At 41.2% G+C, this 19,253-nt stretch overlaps 1 protein-coding gene across 3 annotated transcripts in view; it reads left to right on the top strand.

The window, feature by feature from the left end:
• The window catches only part of SGPL1 (sphingosine-1-phosphate lyase 1), a 210,634-nt gene that overhangs the window by 124,134 nt on the left and 67,247 nt on the right, over positions 1-19,253 (top strand). For all 3 annotated transcript variants that reach the window (XM_029609059.1, XM_029609060.1, XM_029609058.1), the window contains one exon: positions 3,627-3,706. In XM_029609059.1, coding sequence (XP_029464919.1) covers positions 3,627-3,706 — 80 coding nt within the window. The remainder of the gene's footprint in view (positions 1-3,626; positions 3,707-19,253) is intronic.

Here is a 19,253-nt window from a genome sequence, read left to right as displayed (position 1 = left end):
GAACAGGACCGGTCCCAACACCGATCCTTGCGGTACACCACAAAGATACTCTTCAGAGAAGGTTCCATTTACCATCACACATTGTCTTCTGTCCGTCAACCAATTTGCAATCCAGGTCACCACCTCGGCACTCACTCCCAAGCTTCTCGTTTTATTCACCAGTCTCCTGTGCGGAACCGTATCAAAAGCTTTGCTGAAATCCAAGTATATGATATCGAGTGCTCTTCCTCTATCCAATTCCTTGGTTACCCAGTCAAAAAAGTCAATCAGATTTGTCTGACAGGATCTTCCTCTGGTGAATCCATGCTGCCTCTGGTCCATCAATTCTCCGGACTGTAGATAGTTCACTATTCTCTCTTTCAACAGTGACTCCATTACTTTTCCCACCACTGAAGTGAGGCTAACTGGTCTGTAGTTACCAGCCTCCTCTCTGTTCCCACTCTTGTGAAGAGGGACCACCACCGCTCTTCTCCAATCACTCGGCACCACTCCTGTTTCTAGGGATCTATTGAACAGGTCGCACAGCGGTCCCGCCAGCACATCTCTGAGCTCCCTCAGTATCCTTGGATGAATCCCATCAGGCCCCATGGCTTTGTCCACTTTCAGATTCTTTAGCTCTTCCCATACATTATCTACTGTAAATGGATTTTCCTCTGTTCCGCTTCCCTCCAGTTTCTTGTTGTGTAGAGATGGTCCTTCTCCAGGGTCTTCTTTAGTGAACACAGAGCTGAAGTATTCGTTTAATATTTCTGCCATTTCTTCGTCTCCCTCCACACATTGATCATTTCCACCTTTCAATTTCACTATACCACTTTGGACTTTTCTCTTTTCGCTGATGTATCTGAAAAATGTTTTGTCACCATATTTTATCTCCTTGTCTACTGCTATGATTGAAAATGAATACAAACTGTTGTATAGGTGGTATTTAAGCCCCGCTAAGCTCGCGAGATGGTATGCTCAGATCCCAAACACCTGTTGAAGATGTGACATAGCTGAGGGCACCTTCTTTCATGTTTGGTGGTCCTGTCCCCACATACATGTGTTCTGGGTACAAATCCAAGGGATGGCTAAAGAAATGTTGTGGGTGGAACCATGTTTACTTCCAGATTTATGGTTGCTAAGATTGTGGCGCGAAGATCAAGGAATTTCCAACATGCGACTGCTACGTTATATAGCTATTGTAGCCAGGCTAGTAGTAGCACAATGCTGGAAAAGGAAGGATACACCGTCAGTGAATCTGGTGGTCACCAAACTTATGGGTATTAGAGCCATGGAAAAAATAACAGCTTATCGCAGAGATGCATTAATTAAATATGGGAACCTTTTGACAAATGGCTTCAAGAGAATCAACATATTGGTCTGGATCAAACCAATGGGTCATAAGAACATAAGTCTTTAAGCAACCAATTCATTAATGAGTCTGGACTTCAGTTTCTATTTCAGAAGTGTTTATTATACAGCTGTTTATTGACTATGTAATTTATTGCTGTTCTTGTTTGTTGTTTCTGTAGAGTTACACCAACTTTATTCACATATTCGGTGGACAGGGATGGAGGGGGGGGGAGGGAGGGGAATATAAAACATCTGTTTGGACATTTGAATGTTCTGAGGGGACGCAGCTGTATGAAATTTATTAGCTTGTATATATTATAATGTCCAAATAAAAAGTTAAAACTATAAAAAAAAAAAAAAAAAAGTTTGTATAAGTTTCTAGAGGAGAAGTCCATAAACTAAGATTAATCAATAAGGAATAGTAGCTTAGGATCAGTTTAATGTTTGGGTTCTTGCCAAGTACTTGTGACTTGGATTGGCCACTGTTGGAAACAGGATGCTGTTTATGTTTTTATCTACTTAAGAGTAGCCACACAGTTCTGTGACCTCATCGCTGTGCACTGGGGAAGCCACCACTCAGGTCAAAGCTTTGTGTCCAAGTCAGACATGAAGCTTTGACCTGAGCAGTGACTTCTCCAGTGCATGGAGATGAGGTCACAAAGAACTGAGCCCATGGCTCCGCTTGGCTATTGTGAGAAAGCAGTGGATGCTGTCAGGAGAAGGTCTGAGGCATATTTTGACTGCTTGGGGGAAGGGAGAATGTTGAAACTTTTCTGCCTGTACTGGGTTCTAGTATCTGTTAAAATGCATCTGCAGCTCTTCAAGTCACACAAAATTAACGTGAAAAATGGGTTTAAACCCATTTTCACCTTTGGGGAAAAATCCTGGAATTTATGGGTGCAAATCGGTTTAAACTGAAAATGAAGAACTCCAAGTATGTCAGGTGGAGATTTTTTGTACTGTTTTATACCCTGTGACCAGAAGAAGACAATTTCACTTACATTTTTAGCCCTCATCCTCCAATATACATACACAAAAACACACCTTAGAGAAACAGCTTTTTATGTACAAGACTCTAGGCTAGAACTGGCTATGTGCTGTCAAAGCAGTAGGGATATGCATTTGTTGCTCCATTCATTTCAGTGGTGCGCACATATTAAGTCAGAGGAACTGAAGTATTTTCTGCTTTTCTGTTAACTTTAGGGGTCCTCAATTAATGCCTGCTCCAGGGCAGGCATTAATTTTTGAGAGTAAAAATGTGCATGTTGAGCACACTTTTTTTTTTTTTTTTTTTCATAGGTGGATAATAGCTAATAGCATTCATCACATGTAAATTCATGTTGATGAGGCTATTAGCTATGCACTGGTTTGGATATGCTAATCTCCTTATTGCACAAGGGGTTTTGGACATGTATCCAAAACTCACATCCAAGCGCGGGTAAAGCTGTGCGCTCAGCTGAGCGCACTTTATTGCATCGGCCTGAGAGTGAATTGCTCTTCTACACTAGAGGTGATCCTTCTAGACAGAGGCACATGGGCAGGGCAGTGAAGAAACTTAGCATTGACATTGCCTGTCCTGTAACCATTTTATGGGTAAATGGAGAACATTATTTTCAAGTTCTGTTAATCGAGCACTGTTCACCAGCATAAATTCATGCACAAGTTTACAAAAAAAAAATAAATTAGATTTAGTGCATGCCTTTTCATTGATAGCTCAAGGCATTTTACATTTAGGTTCAGCATGTATTTCCTTGTCTCCAGAGGCCTTACAATCTAAAGATATAATTTTCAAAAGGATTTACAGGAGTTAAAGGGTTTTGAAAATTGCTGTGATCTATGCTATGCTTACCTGTGTAACTCCTTTGAAAATTCACTCCTATAGAGGCAATGGAGAGTGAAGCAATTTGCCCAAGGTCACAAGGAGCAACAGTGGGATTTGATCACTGGCTTCCCTGGTTTTCGCCTGCCGCTGTGAACCTGTGAAGTTTTATTTTGAGCAAGAAGAAAAGTAGTATTGGAGACAGATGGTGAACTTTAATTGAACTGTGTGTCCACTTCTAGTTCTCTGACTACAGAATGGGAAATGTTTTGTCCTCTCTGAAACTGGTGCTGCAGTTTATTATCTACTAAAGCTGTTTTATTTTGTTTTGTTTTTTTTGTATGTGTTCCCTTCCCTGCACATCTCTTTAAGATTACTGAATATTCCCGAGCTCCTGAATTATTTGGCATATTAGTTAGCTGTTTTGCTTGCAGAGTCTTGGGAGAATTTACTAGTTCCTGGTTTTTATTTTCAGGAGAGGTGCGGTGGGATAATGGGAAAGTCTCTGGAGCAGTGTACAGTGGGGAAGAGAGACTCACCCAGCTGTTTCTGAAAGTAAGTATGCATGTGTCTAAATATATCTTTGTGTGTGTCACTGTGACGGGGTCTATAATTGCACAGGTAGCATGTAATAGCTATTTCAAATTGAAATTAGTAAAGCAGTCGAAACCTTATCTGGAGATGTCAGCATTAATAGCTGTGACTTATGCATTCATTCTTTCACATCTCTGGGCTTAGGGGGTAAATTGATTGATTCATAAATTACAACTGGTAGAAAATACAGCTGCGAGTATGGTCGTGGGGAAATCCAGGAGAACTGCTAAACCCTTGTTATTACTATTTCATGGGCTACATTAAGGTGGGCAGATGTAACTTTAAGAACTTTAGTTTTGGCTTTTAAAGTCTTGAATGGTTTTGGCTCCTCCTTCATTGAAGGGGGAGAAATTTGATATGTGGAGAGGCAGTTTTTATCAGTGAAAAAATGTGGTCATGCTCGATTGGGGAAATAGATCTTTTCAACAGTAATTCCAGGTTTATGGAATAGCCTTCCATTGGAATTGTGAGAAGTAAATTTAGTAATTGTCAAACATTGATAAGGTACTCTGCAAATTGGCATGAAGTTTCAAGCTCAAAATCTATTGGACATCAAAGTAATTGTTAACAGACATTAAATCACATCTTTAGCTTTTACTGGAATTTTACTAAATTTACTTCTTCTCAATTCCAGTGGAAGGCTATTCCATAAACCTGGAAGCTCACATTGATGTAATAACATAGTGATGTACTAGATCAAAAGCACTAGAAAGATCAATCAAAACTAGTAACATCAATTCTCCTCTATTCAAATGTGGGAGAAACATCTCAGTCAAAGAAATCATCACAGTCACTTTTTCCACATTTTGTTACGATACAGTTTTTTCCCTCCTCAGTCTACACACACTAAAATCCAAAAGCAGAAAGCTGCAAAGAGTAAACAGACTAATTGGTGGAATAAGCTCCCAAGGGCCTTTCAGAATTTTGAGTAATTCATTTCTACAATGCATTCAGAAAGCATTCAGACCCCTTCACGCTTTCCATATATTACAGCCTTATTCTAAAATAGATAATATGCATTTTTTCTCTTCAATCTACACACAATATTTCATAATGACAAAGCGAAATTTGTGCAAATTAAAAATAAAAAACTGTAATATCACTTTTACATAAGTATTCAGACCCTTTGCTATGACTCTCAAAAGTTGAGCTCAGGTACATCCTGTTTCAATTGATCATCCTTGAGAAGTTTCTCCAATTTGATTGGAGTCCACTTATTCTAAATTCAATTGATTGGACATGATTTGGAAAGACACACACCTGTCTAAAGGTGACAGTGCATGTCTGAGCAAAATCAAAGCCATGAAGTCTAAGGAATTGTCTGTGGACCTCCAGGACAGAATTGTGTGGAGGCACAGATCTGGGAAAGGGTACAAAAAAATTGCTGCAGCATTAAAGGTCCCGAAGAACACAGTGGCCTCCGTCATTCTTAAAGTTTGGAACTACCATGATTCTTCCTAGAGCTGGCCGCCCGCCCAAACTGAGCAGTCGGGGGAGAAGGGCCTTAGACAGGGAGGTGACCAAGATCCCGATGGTCACTCTGACTGAGCTCCATATTTCCACTGTGGAGATGGGAGAATCTTCCGGAATGACAATCATCTCTGCAGCACTCCACCAATCAGACCTTTATTGTAGAGTAGCCAGACAGTAGCCACTTTTCAGTAAAAGCACATGACAGCTCGCTTGGACATTACCAAAAGATACCTAAAGGACTTTCAGAGCATGATTATCTGACCTGATGAAACCAACATTGAATTCTCTGGCCTGAATGCTAAACGCCATGTCTGAAGGAAACCAAGTACCGCTCATCACCTAGCAAATACCAGCCCTAAGATGAAGCTGTGGGGATGTTTTTCAGCTGCAGGAACTGGGAGACTAGTCAGGATCAAGGGAAACATGAATGGAGCAAAGTACAGAGAGAACCTTGATTAAAACCTGCTCCAGAGCGCTCTGGACCTCATGCTGGGGTGACGATTCATCTTCCAACAGGTCAAGTCTGTGACTGTCCTTGAGTGGCCCAGTCAGAGCCTGGGTTTGAACTTGATCAAACATCTCTGGAGAGACCTAAAAATAGCTGTGTATTGACCCTCCCCATCCAATCTGACAGAGGTTGAGAGGATTTGCAGAGAAGAATGGAAGAAAATCCTTTAAATCCAGGTGTGCCAAGATTGTAACCCAAGAAGACTTGAGGCTGTAATTGCTGCAAAAGGTGCCTCAACAAAGAACTGAATACTTAGGTAAATATATTTCAGGTTTTTTAAAATTAATTTGCACAAATCTCTACACTTTGTCATTATGATGTATGTAGATTGAGGAGGAAAAAAATGCATATTAGGCATTTTAGAATAAGGTTGCAGCATAACGAAATATAGAAAAAGCTGGGAAATGAGGAATATTTTTCTTAAAGACTGTTTTTGGTGAGAGCTCTGTAATTTCCCCTATACTTGTTTAGTTTAAAAAATGTTTTTAGATTGACCAACAAAATAGTTTACAACATTTGTGCTCTAGGAGCATCAAATATTTAATTTCTTGAGATGTGATAAAGCAAATCTGATATAGTCAAACTGAGGCCATAGATTCATGGATACAAACAATATGATGGAAGATAAGATCATAAGGCTCTTCTAATAAAAAATAAACTGAAACCGTGATTATTGTAAATATGCAGAAGCCTAGGAGGAGCGGCCTAGTGGTTAGACCAAGAGTGGCGGCCTCTGCCAGCGAACGCTGACCTCCCTGGCGTCCCCGGGACGGCGTGGGCGATGCCAACCTCCGTCTTGTTCCTGGAGTCACCTAGCATGCATGGGCCATCTTTTATACATGTCGTGGCGGGAACCTCGGGGGCGTCCCCTCCGCATGACGTTACCGCCTCGTATTTAATCTGACTGGCCCTACGCTTAGACGAGTTAGCAAGGAGTTCTTCTCGTTGCTGAATCCGCTTCTCCTTGGACTTCCGGTTCCTGTTGCTGTCTCGGTGGGGAACGCTCTGAGTTACCCGCTCCTCGGGGGCTCTTCCGCGTTCCTAGGCTATCCGCTCCTCAGAGGGCCTTCCTGCTTTGCTCTCCTGGAACCAAGCCTTGTGAGTTCCACCTAACTTCTTCTTCTCTGCCATGCCTTGCTGGGATTCCCTGCGGTGTACCCCATTCCTCGGACCACTACCGCATTCTCACCAGCAGGATTTGTTACATCTGCCCTGTGCTGCAGGAGATTGCTGATACATCATCTAGTACTTCTGAGCTGAGCTCCAGGATCTGACTAGCTCAATACCATCTGCCTCGTCCAGTCATCTTCAGCATACCCCGCACTGCGGGCCACTACCGGATCTGCACACCTGAGATATTTGCTACTCTATTGGTAAGACTGTCTGGCGTACCCTGCACTGCGGGCCACTACCGGATCGTCTCATCTGAGGTATCACCCTGGGTATACCCCACAGCTCAAGAACTGTACTTTTGACTGCATTACCTGCTCCACGGGTTCTGCTCAAGAACTTCACCTTTGCCGCATTCCCCGCTCCCCGGGTTATGCTCTCTTTCTCCCATAATAAAGTCTATACTACAGCTGTGTCCTAGCTACTGAGACCGCGCCTACCTATGGTGAGGTCCATGGGGCTCCTCCCTGTGGGCGGTGACTCCTCTCACCTCGGCCCAGGGTTCACTTCCATACCAAAACATACGTTTCCTTAGGTACCCACTTAGACTGCAAGCTGTTTGGGGCAGGGGCTGCTTATATCTGAATTCTAATCATGCTGTAAGCTGCTTTGAGCATCGTTTAGTAAGGACTTAAGTAAAAAAAAAAAGAAATAAATGTGAAAGCAGGATTGGTACTGTGAGTCAAATTGTAGTGGATCCAGGTTCTGTTCTGTTGTTTTGAGTCCTGACTGACTTGGACTCACCACGGAGGTGGTAAGCTTAAAGTCTAGGGAGGCAGGGAGGGATGATGGTGGCTGCTGCTTATACTACTTTGGCTGCCTCCTGGCCAGTGATGAGTGCTTAGGGAGCATCTCTGCAGAGGCACCTGTTTAGTTCTTGGGACAATGTGGATCCCCTGAGCTGCCCAGACAAGCTGTTGAGGGAGGATGAAGTGGTAGATTAGGATGGAAAAAAAGTAAAACAAATTTGAGTAAACTACCATAAAGGGTAGAATAATATTTGCTCTGAGTTTTGTCAGCTGCACTTACACTAAATATGTTAATGTTTCTGTTACTTTTGGATGTTGTAGTGGTTTCACCTTACATTTACTATGCTTTATACTGTGATACTGTCTGCTTCTTTCACTGGTTTTTTTTTACTGGGGGTGTGTAGCCTTGCAGCCCTATCTGTACCATGCTATAAAGGAAGAATATCATATACACAAGTTTCACTCAGCTTAACAATGCACATGACAAAGTAAGAAAAAACCTCATATAAAATAAATGTTAAATGTAAGAAAATGCCATACTGGGTCAGACCAAGGGTCCATCAAGCCCAGCATCCTGGGTCTGACCCAGTATGGCATTTTCTTACATTTATTTAACATTTATTTTATATGAGATCTTTTCTTACTTTGTCATGTGCATTGTTAAGCTGAGTGAAACTTGTGTATATGATATTCTTCCTTTATAGCATGGTACAGATAGGGCTGCAAGGCTACTTTAGGACTGATGCTTTTGATTATAGAGTATACAAAAATGACCACAGAAGAAATAAAGGCTGATTAGTTGTTGCCGAGGATTTTAAAAATCTTTGGTACTTGAAGTATGAGAATTTATTCCAGACCTATGATTATAATTATATTGGCACTCTATGAAAGATGTGGGACACTAAGCCAATGGTGCAGTCTGGTGCTCTTTTATATGAGGTCTTCTCCTAATTTGTCATGTGCATTGTTAAGCTGAATGAAATGTGTGTATTTGGTATTGTCTTTTTCACTCAACGGGTTTATAATTGATAGTACAAAGGAAGAATAAGCACCACTAAGCAGCCTTGCGTTCTTGCTAGCTTCAGAGCTGCCAAAGTAGAGCAACTGGCAGAAATGAGATTCATTGACCTATGTCCACCCATGCTGCCGTCCAATGATCATGTCCAGTGTCCTTTTCCCTTGTGTGTGTAAAAAAAAAAAAAAAAAAAAAAAAAAAAATTTAAACACTACGCCTGATATCAAATGTCTCCTTCTCCCCCCAGGAGTTGGCTTCTATTTAAAGCTACAGTATAAAATGGAAGAGGCCCCACATGGCATTGATAACGCAGGGCCAGAGCATAAAAAAATCTCTTTGTAGAAGATCCAGTTTTAGAGTCCGATGCAATAAGATGCCCATTGAAAACGGGTGCTCGTACTGAACGCCCATTTTCCTAACACGCACGCAGCCACATCCTCTGGGCCTGATGCTGTATTTATTTATTTATTTGTGCATTTCAAACTTCACAACACAAATCAGTTTGATTTTATGCAAATACAGACATCAAAATATAATTAAGCGATAATTATTTACTCAAAAGTATGCTAATTTCTTTCTGTATGGTCTCTAGACATTTCAGGTGAATTAACTTATATAAGAAATTGAGCGATATATTTTAAAAAGAAAAAACAATAAAGATATATGCTCACAGATAAGAGATGTCAGCCAAAAACTTTTTATATGCTCCTATCCAATTGCTGTGTTAATGGGGTGAAATTCCAAAAAGCCTGTAACGAAGGTATCTCAAAAAAGACATATTTGTGTACAAGGGTACCTTAAGATAAATCTTGCTCCCCTTGCAATAACTTCAGGTTTCAACCTCAAAAAATCTTTTCTTCTTAATTGAGTCGATCTCACCAGATCTGTTGCCCATGAAATTTCTCAGTTCGATGTCTTAAAAATAATCTTAATACTGCATCCCTTTTGGTTTGAAACACAAATGATACATGTAATATAGCTCTTACAGTTATCTCAGTGTGCACAAAGGTTTCTAAGATCTCAGTTAAGTTTAAGGAAGTTTGTGGTTGTATCTCACCCGCTTGATTTTCTGACACTTCTTTTAAAGGTATATAATACATTTTTGCTAATACTGATACAACTTGAGTCAGCATTTTGAGTACTTGTTGTAAATATTCTACAAACATATCCTTTGCAGATATTTTCTGAAAGGGAAAATTTAGGACTCTCAGATTTAAATAACTCAAGGTGTTTTCTATATATTCTACCTTCTTTACATTAATTGATTCAGATTTAATAAGGTTTTTCTGAAGGGTTTCCACCTATTCTAATCTCTCTTCATGATTTAACATTTTTTTATTACATAAAGACGTAACATTTTCCAAATCTGATACTTTCTGATGAAAATGAGAAGACTTTGAAGTTAAATTCATTATTGCCAATTCTAAAGACTTAATTGCGGACCACAAAGTCTCATTAGTAATTTCAGTTGGTTTTGATGGTAAAATAACCTGCAGTTCAGGTCTATGGACCTCAAGACCCCCCTCAGCATGGTCACCACTCTCCATTCCTTGTGTTAATGCAATGTTCTTTTCATCCAAGGCTACCTCAAACACAAGAGGACCTATTTTATTTTTAGTTGTAACTTGTGGGGAAGGAGTACAAGGAGCTCCAGATGACTTTATCTAGTGGATTCACTTCTCGCTCTGGAGTGATTTCCACAGCAGCCCTTTCCTCCTGGCCTAAATTGGCTGATGCTGGAAAAAAAGATATCTAGGGATGCACCGTTGTCGGAAGGGGGGGGTCGAGGACATAGCCTTCCTTATCTGCGCCTTCCTTTTGGTGTGCGGCATTAGTTTGAATAGACTTAAGGAAGGTCCACCAGAATATCTTTTTATATGAGATATTTAACATTAATTCTCCTGAAGCTGGGGGAGTGAGGATAAAGATAGATACATTTTTACTCACTTATTGGCTAGTTGTTCCAAGATATATTCCCAGGTCAAAAAAAACTCCAACAAAGCCGCGCGCCCCTTAGGGGTGCGTGGCTTGGGCGGTTTAATATCTTCCGGTCCCTCGATGATGACGACAGTAAGGTGGCAACTCCTCCTTTGGTGCCGGGGGCAGGCCCTGACCCTTGGAAAGGTAATCTTCTTAGCAGAAATCAATGTAGAAATCAAAATGTAAAGTCCAGGTAATCAGCCGCTGCTCTTACTTGCTCTCTCCTCTCCCCCCTGATGCAGTATTTAAATGAGGGGCTGCATAAAAAAAAAGGATGTGCTAGGGGAGAATTGTGTGTCCCTAGTTCTTAAATGCATCAGGCACCCACAATTGCAACAGATGCTCAATAAGTGTCCTTATTTATCTTGTTCCGTCTGGCTGATTTTGCTGAGGTTGCTGAACATACCTATAGCTAAGTGCCCCTTGCAATGGGCATCTAAATTTTGTGTCCATAAAATTTTTTTTAATCAAGCCAATATACATCTATTTTTCAACACTGCAAGCAGTAAATTTAAGTGTTACGATACTAAGTAGGAGGAATGCAGAGGACTTTATTTTTTAATTTCTCATGAGCCCTTGACTCGTGATTGACTTTACACCACCTCTTAAATTTGCCATGTTAACAAGCATGCGTTGGGTGCCCAGCGATTTTCTTCATTGGGGTAATATCTAATGCCTTATTTACATGGAATTTACATATGATGGGCACTATCGGCTATGCATTTGTTTGGGCGCTCATTTTGGATGCGCTAATCTCCTTATTGCATCAGGTGCTAGTCTATTGTGTCCAACTGCATGTAAACCCGTGTGCTAGGCTGGGCGCACTTTATTGCATTGGCGCCTTGGAGTTTACTGATTAATATCACCCAGGTGTGCGGACTGAAATCCTGCTGTCCTTGGGATGCTTTGCTTTATATTCATTTGTAATTGCTAATCCTATACACAGTAGGCAAGAATTTGCTGATTGCCAGTTATGAGGACATAAAATAAGAGCTTAAGTTGGGAATATTGAGCTGATTGCCAGATATTTAGTTTAACTTCAAAGGAATAATTTGCTTACTGCCAAATATCCTTTTTGTTGTGAGTCAAAAGCTGGCATTTTAAGATCTCATAATTTATTTATTAGAGCAGCGGTCCCAGAAAGCAGGGGGTAGGCGTGGGCGTACATTACTTTATGTATTGATGGAGAGAACAAGATTGCCATACCTTGGAGAACTGCAAGTTGTTTTCTTCTCTTCATTTAGTTGGGAATTGCTCAAATAAATATATGTAGAAGAAGAAAAATATATAGAGAACTGGAAAGATGTTCTTTTAAACAGAACTACCCTTTTTAGGCTACATCATCAGTGCACAAGGTTCGAAGATGGACCCTAGTAAACTCTTGCCATCAGAGAGTGGCCCTGCCTTGTGGGGCTTAAAGCTTTACAACACTTTTTAGGATTTGAAAATTACCGCCAATGTGTTCCTCACTATTTTTTGTTGACCATCCTTCTTAAAGCCTTTACTTGCATAGGGGCAACTCCTAAAGAACGTCCTCTGATGCAGTCCAGGCCTTCGAGCAGCTTAAGGAGACAACCGTCCTTCAACATCCAGGTCCAGAATGACTCTTCTACTTGGAGGTGGATGCTTCTTCTATTGGAGCAGGAACAGTTCTTTTCCAGGCAGTGTCAGATGGCAAAATACACCCCTGCTCCTTTTTCTAGAAAGTTGTTTCTGACCAAAAAAAAATTACACCAGATTGGGAACTTCCGGCCATCAAGCTCACCCTCTAAAAATAGCAACACCTCTTGGAGGGAGCCATTCATCCCTTCATCGTTGTTGCGTCAGTCGCTGATCGACGCCCTCACTCTGCCCTCTCTACCTCTGTGGCGACTCCCTCCAGGTCTGATGGACGGCTGGCTGCCGTGGCGTCTCCATGCCGTCTTCCTCCAGCATCCCCGGACCGGCTCGACGTTGCAAATCTGCCATGTTGCTTGATGACCTAGGGCACGCGCATGCTCGGATTGAAGTACCATCAAGGGCACGAACCTCGGGGATCCCCCTGAGATGACGTCATCCGCTTCCAATATTTAAAGGTCTCTAATTGCACTATCAAATGAGTTAGCAAGGAGTTGGTATGGGAAAGTGTCTCGCTACCTTCGGACTACTCCCCCCAAGCTACTCTGCCTTCTTACCAGGGGTACCCGATCCTCGGTGGCCTCGCTCTTTTCTTTACTTCAGATTACAAATAGGAACCGGTACTCACTCCTCGAGGGCCCATGTTCCTGGACACTCTGAAGATTCCCTTCTGCCTGGAAACTATCACCACTACAAACAATTGTGAGTTACCATCGCTCTCTCAGAGCTTACCCTGGAACCAGGTACTCGCTCTTCGAGGGTCTAAACCTTTCCAGCTCTTGAGCTTCCTTAAGACCTTATATGAGTTTTGTCATCTAGTTCTGTTCATGAGCTCTGTCTACTCACTTTCTACAGTTTCTCAACAGCTCAGCCATCCTGGGATCATTGTTCCAGTACCTGAGGGACTATAGCCCTGCCGGGCATATCCAGCTCACTACTGCCACCTCTGGTGGTTTCAATACCTGTTTAATAAAAGAACTAAATGTGTGTCTGTCTCCATACTCAAGCCTAGCCAGTGGTCCCTCTCGGGATATCCTCTCGGGGGCATGGTCTTCTGCCACCGGCCCAGGGATCCACCCACAACTATATCAGAATCATTACAGATTGCTAACTCCGCCTACGGAGTTCTACAGATTGCTAACTACTCCCTCCTCCAGGAGCCTGAAATACAGATTCTTTACAGACTGCTGACCCCTAGCAGTAGAACATTGACAGATGCTAACTCCCAGCAACAGATTCATTACAATCGTGATGACAGATTACAAGAACCTTCTCTATCTTCAGAAGGCCAAGAGGCTAAACTCCCAACACACTCGTTGGTCATTATTCTTTAATAGATTTGACTTCCATATAGTTTTTTTTTGTTTTTTTTCCTGCTGAGAACACCAGGGCAAATTCCTGTCATATTCATTTGTCCTGTCTGATACTGCTACTGAACCACTGTTCATCTTGGACCTGGCTAAGTTTCTAGCCACTACTTCCTTTACTGTTCCTGTTGGCAAGACTATGGTACTCAGGGGCCTTCTCGAAGGTCCTCAAGTGGAGCCATGATTCCAAGTTGGGTGGACACCAAGGATTCTGGAAGACTATGGACTTGATGTCACGTCAGTATTGGTGACCCTGAGTGCCCCAAGGCTGTCAGGTGTATGTAGATTCCTGTTCCAATTGTGCCCACAACTAATCGTCCTTCCAACTTCCATGAGATCTTCTCCAACCCCTACCAGTCCTGAACAAGCCCTTGACTCATAAATGTATCTGTTTTATTAAGGACCTGCCCGCATCAGAAGGCTGCACAGTTATCTGGGTTGTCGTGGATCATTTTTTCCAAAATGGCATATTTCATTCCATTACTGTCTCTGCCTTCAGCAGCCCAGCTTGCACATCTTTTCTTCAAAGAGATTTTCCATCTACATGGATTGGGGATTTCATTTCATAGTTTTCATTTTGATAATCAAGAAATTATAATTTCATCTGTCATTCACAATCTAGGTGTTTTGATACAAGTCTTTCAATGAAAGATCATGTTTGCAATTTGATTAAGACAGGGTATTACAAACTCAGAATGTTGAGGAGATTGAAACCATTTCTTGAGATAGATGACTTCTGGTTGGTATTAAAAACTATGATATTTGCAGGTTTAGACTATTGCAATTCCTTACACTTTGGAGTACCATCTATCACAATCAGACCCCTTCAGTTATTGCAGAACGCAGCAGCAAGAGCCCTTACAGGGAAGCAGAAATATGATCATATAATCCCATTCTAGCTGATTTACATTGGCTGCCCATGAAATATAGAATACAATATAAAATTCTGATATTAATTCATAACATCATTCACAGTGTAAATACTCTTTTGGCTTGGTACTAGATAACTTGTATACACACCACATCAGTTTATGATCATCTAATAAAGGATTTCTTGATGTTCCCTCACTCATCAATCACACCTGGGGGAAGTGAGAGAAGAAACTATCTTATTGGCGGGACCCATTTTGTGGAACACCATGCCAGAACTATTGAGGTTAATTGCAGATTTAAAATAAATAAATAAATAAAAATTAAAAAATTAAAAACTTGGCTATTCAAGCAGGCTTTAAAGAAATTAATTAACTGAAGTCAAAGTACTGGCAATGGCATGATTTATTTCCAGAAACTGTTAATGTATTGTCTTATGATGAGTTTGTTTTATTCATGTGTCTTTATTATGTATGTTTAAATTGTAAACCGCTATGATTTATGGAGCAGGCAGTATATAAGTAATTTTGAAATAAAATGAATAAATAAGCTTACCCAAGCACATAATGAGCAACAGTTCACTTCGGTATTCTGAAAGTTTCTCTGTAAAACTCAATGTCTCACTTGACTTCTTCTCGGCGCATCATCCCCAATTGAATGGCTTAACAAAGAGACCCAATCGGACTTAAAAACCTTTCTTCAGGTCTGTGTTTCTGAACTCCGCCCATGATTACTACCATGGGCGGAGTTCTGCTATAATAATCATACCTATGAAGCGGCAAGATGGTCACCTTTCTTCATTGTCCATGGTAGACACCCGAAGATTATACTTCTGCTACTGCTAAATGCTGGCCTGCGGTCAATACAACTGCAACCTCTTGGAACTGTGGAAAAAGACTCAACTCCTCCTTAAGGCTGCAGAAACTTTAAAAAAAAAAAAAATCCTGTACCACTATTCTCTCCAGGAACTCTAGTTTGGCTGAGCACACAGAAACTTCACTTAAACCTTCCTTCTTTTAAATTCATACATTGTTTTCATTGCTCTTTATCCCATCCTGAGACAGATTGGACCAATTAACTTCATCTACTCTGCATATATATATAGTGCCTTCCACATTTCTCTGAGACCTTGATCCTTAAGTGGAAAAATAGGCAACCACCAACTCCTACAGAAGTTTTCTTGGATTCCGACAGCAAATTCAAAGTTCAAAAAATCATGTTCGCTAAGAAAATATGAGGGAAGCTCAATTAATTTCCTGGAAAGGATACAGACCTGAAGAAAACACCTGGGAACCAGCCAAAAATGTCCAAGCTCATCTGACCAAGAGGTTTCACAGCCATTTTCCCCATGAGCCCAAGCCAAGGACTTAGGGAGGGGGCTTAGAAGGAGAGGGGGGGGGACATGTAATGTTAGGCTGGCTGTGGTGGCCAGGCCATGGTCAGCCACACTTGCCCCTGGAGATGCTGTCAGGAATGTTATTTCTTTGCTGCAGCTGCAGCCCCTCTAGGTGTGTGCTCCCTGGTGGGAATCTCACCTGGAATGCTAAGTAATGACCTCAACCAACTGGGGGATTTAAACCCCTAGCCTGTCCTGTGTTGTCTTGGTCCTAGTTTTGACTCCTTGTTGCTCTGACCTTGGTTTGGATCTTGACTCTGCTTCGCTTTCAGCCTGCTCTGACTTTGGATTGGACCTTGATCGTGTTTCATCTTCAGGGTACCTTGATCTCCTTTCACCCTGTAAGTCCTGCTGGCTGCCAGAACCTGCAGGCCAACCCAAGGGGGGAGGTGGTTGGTTAAGTGGAAGATCAAGTTTCATGGCAAGCCAGCTTACCACCTGATAAGGTCTATCTTTTGCTTGCACAAGATAGGCTACATCAACTTAACTGCAGTCCAAGGGTGCACTAACCAGCATGACACCATCCTTGTCTTCACTACCTCCTCCAGTAGAGGATTCCATACATCCACCACCCTTTCCATGAAAAATTTTTTTTTTTCTGTTAGTGAATACACCTCTTGTAGTTTAAAACTGTAACCCTTAATTCTATAGCCTCCTTTCCATTGTGAAACATGTATTTTGTATGTTAATATCTTTCAGATATTTAAATATCTATCATAACCTTGACTCTCCTCTCCTCTAGGGTATATGTGTTCAGGTCCTGAAGTCTCATTTCTTATCTTTTGGTGCAGACATCATTTTGGTACTTTCTCTAGATTGCCTCTAACCTATCTCTATCCTTTTGGAGATTGTCTTCAGAACTGAACACAGTATGCTAAATAAGGTCTTACCAAAGACCTGTACAAGGGTATTATTACCACTTTTTTTCCTTCAATGTTTGTGCCTTTCTCTATGCAGCTGTGACTCAAGCCATTGCCTTGTCACACTGTTTTGCTACCTTGAGATCATCATTCATTAACACACTGAGGTCTTAACATTGAATCTTAACTGTCAAGCTTCCTTATATCATTTCACATTCTGTCTAATCGCTCAAATATGTCTACTGTGTTGTATATCTTGGTATCGTCTGCAGAAAGACAAACTTTTTTCTTTCTTACTCTTCCACAATAGTGCTCACAAAGATATTGAACAGAACCAGCCCCAGGACCAATCCCTGAGAAACTCTAGTAATCACCTGTCGCTTCCCTGAGTGAATTCCATTACCACCACCTTCTGTCCTCTAACATTCAATCAATTTTTAATTTAGTCCACCACCTTGTAGCTTACTCCCAAGATGTTAAGCTAATTCAGGAGCCTCCTATGTGGCACAGTATTGAAAGCTTTGTTGAAATCCAAATAAATGACATCCAGTGCATGCCTTCTATCTAATTAAATAGTCATCTAATTAAGAACATAAGAAAATGCCATACTGGGTCAGACCAAGGGTCCATCAAGCCCAGCATCCTGTTTCCAACAGTGGCCAATCCAGGCCATAAGAACTTGGCAAGTACCCAAAAACTAAGTCTATTCCATGTTACCATTGCTAATGGCAGTGGCTATTCTCTAAGTGAACTTAATAGCAGGTAATGGACTTCTCTTCCAAGAACTTATCCAATCCTTTTTTAAACACCGCTATACTAACTGCACTAACCACATCCTCTGGCAACAAATTCCAGAGTTTAATTGTGCGTTGAGTAAAAAAGAACTTTCTCCGATTAGTTTTAAATGTGCCCCATGCTAACTTCATGGAGTGCCCCCTAGTCTTTCTACTATCCGAAAGAGTAAATAACCGATTCACATCTACCCGTTCTAGACCTCTCATAATTTTAAACATCTCTATCATATCCCCCCTCAGCCATCTCTTCTCCAAGCTGAAAAGTCCTAACCTCTTTAGTCTTTCCTCATAGGGGAGCTGTTCCATTCCCCTTATCATTTTGGTAGTCCTTCTATGTACCTGCTCCATTGCAATTATATCTTTTTTGAGATGCGGCGACCAGAATTGTACACCGTATTCAAGGTGCGGTCTCACCATGGAGCGATTATAGAGGCATTATGACATTTTCCGTTTTATTCACCATGCCCTTTCTAATAATTCCCAACATTCTGTTTGCTTTTTTGACTGCCGCAGCACACTGAACCGACAATTTCAATGTGTTATCCACTATGACGCCTAGATCTCTTTCTTGGGTTGTAGCACCTAATATGGAACCCAACATTGTGTAATTATAGCATGGGTTATTTTTCCCTATATGCATCACCTTGCACTTATCCACATTAAATTTCATCTGCCATTTGGATGCCCAATTTTCCAGTCTCACAAGGTCTTCCTGCAGTTTATCACAATCTGCTTGTGATTTAACTACTTTGAACAATTTTGTGTCATCTGCAAATCTGATTATCTCACTCGTCATATTTCTTTCCAGATCATTTATAAATATATTGAAAAGTAAGGGTCCCAATACAGATCCCTGAGGCACTCCACTGTTCACTCCCTTCCACTGAGAAAATTGTCCATTTAATCCTACTCTGTTTCCTGTCTTTTAGCCAGTTTGCAATCCATGAAAGGACATCGCCACCTATCCCATGACTTTTTACTTTTCCTAGAAGCCTCTTATGAGGAACTTTGTCAAACGCCTTCTGAAAATCCAAGTATACTACATCTACCGGTTCACCCTTATCCACATGTTTATTAACTCCTTCAAAAAAGTGAAGCAGATTTGTGAGGCAAGACTTGCCCTGGGTAAAGCCATGCTAACTTTGTTCCATTAAACTATGTCTTTCTATATGTTCTGTGATTTTGATGTTTAGAACACGTTCCACTATTTTTCCTGGCACTGAAGTCAGGCTAACCGGTCTGTAGTTTCCCAGATCGCCCCTGGAGCCCTTTTTAAATATTGGGGTTACATTTGCTGTCCTCCAGTCTTCAGGTACAATGGATGATTTTAATGATAGGTTACAAATTTTTACTAATAGGTCTGAAATTTCATATTTTGTAGTTCCTTCAGAACTCTGGGGTGTATACCATCCGGTACAGGTGATTTACTACTCTTTAGTTTATCAATCAGGCCTACCACATCTTCTAGGTTCACCGTAATTTGATTCAGTCCATTTGAATCATTACCCATGAAAACCTTCTCCATAACGGGTACCTCCCCAACATCCTCTTCAGTAAACACCGAAGCAAAGAAATCATTTAATCTTTCTGCGATGGCCTTATCTTCTCTAAGTGCCCCTTTAACCCCTCAATCATTTAATGGTCCAACTGACTCCCTCACAGGCTTTCTGATTCTTTTGACATGATCTGCCACTGGTAAAATCATGCTG

Source organism: Rhinatrema bivittatum, chromosome 7, assembly GCF_901001135.1.
Source record: "Rhinatrema bivittatum chromosome 7, aRhiBiv1.1, whole genome shotgun sequence".
NCBI classification, from domain to species: Eukaryota; Metazoa; Chordata; class Amphibia; order Gymnophiona; family Rhinatrematidae; genus Rhinatrema; species Rhinatrema bivittatum.
This window is presented reverse-complemented; position numbering and strand designations above follow the sequence as displayed.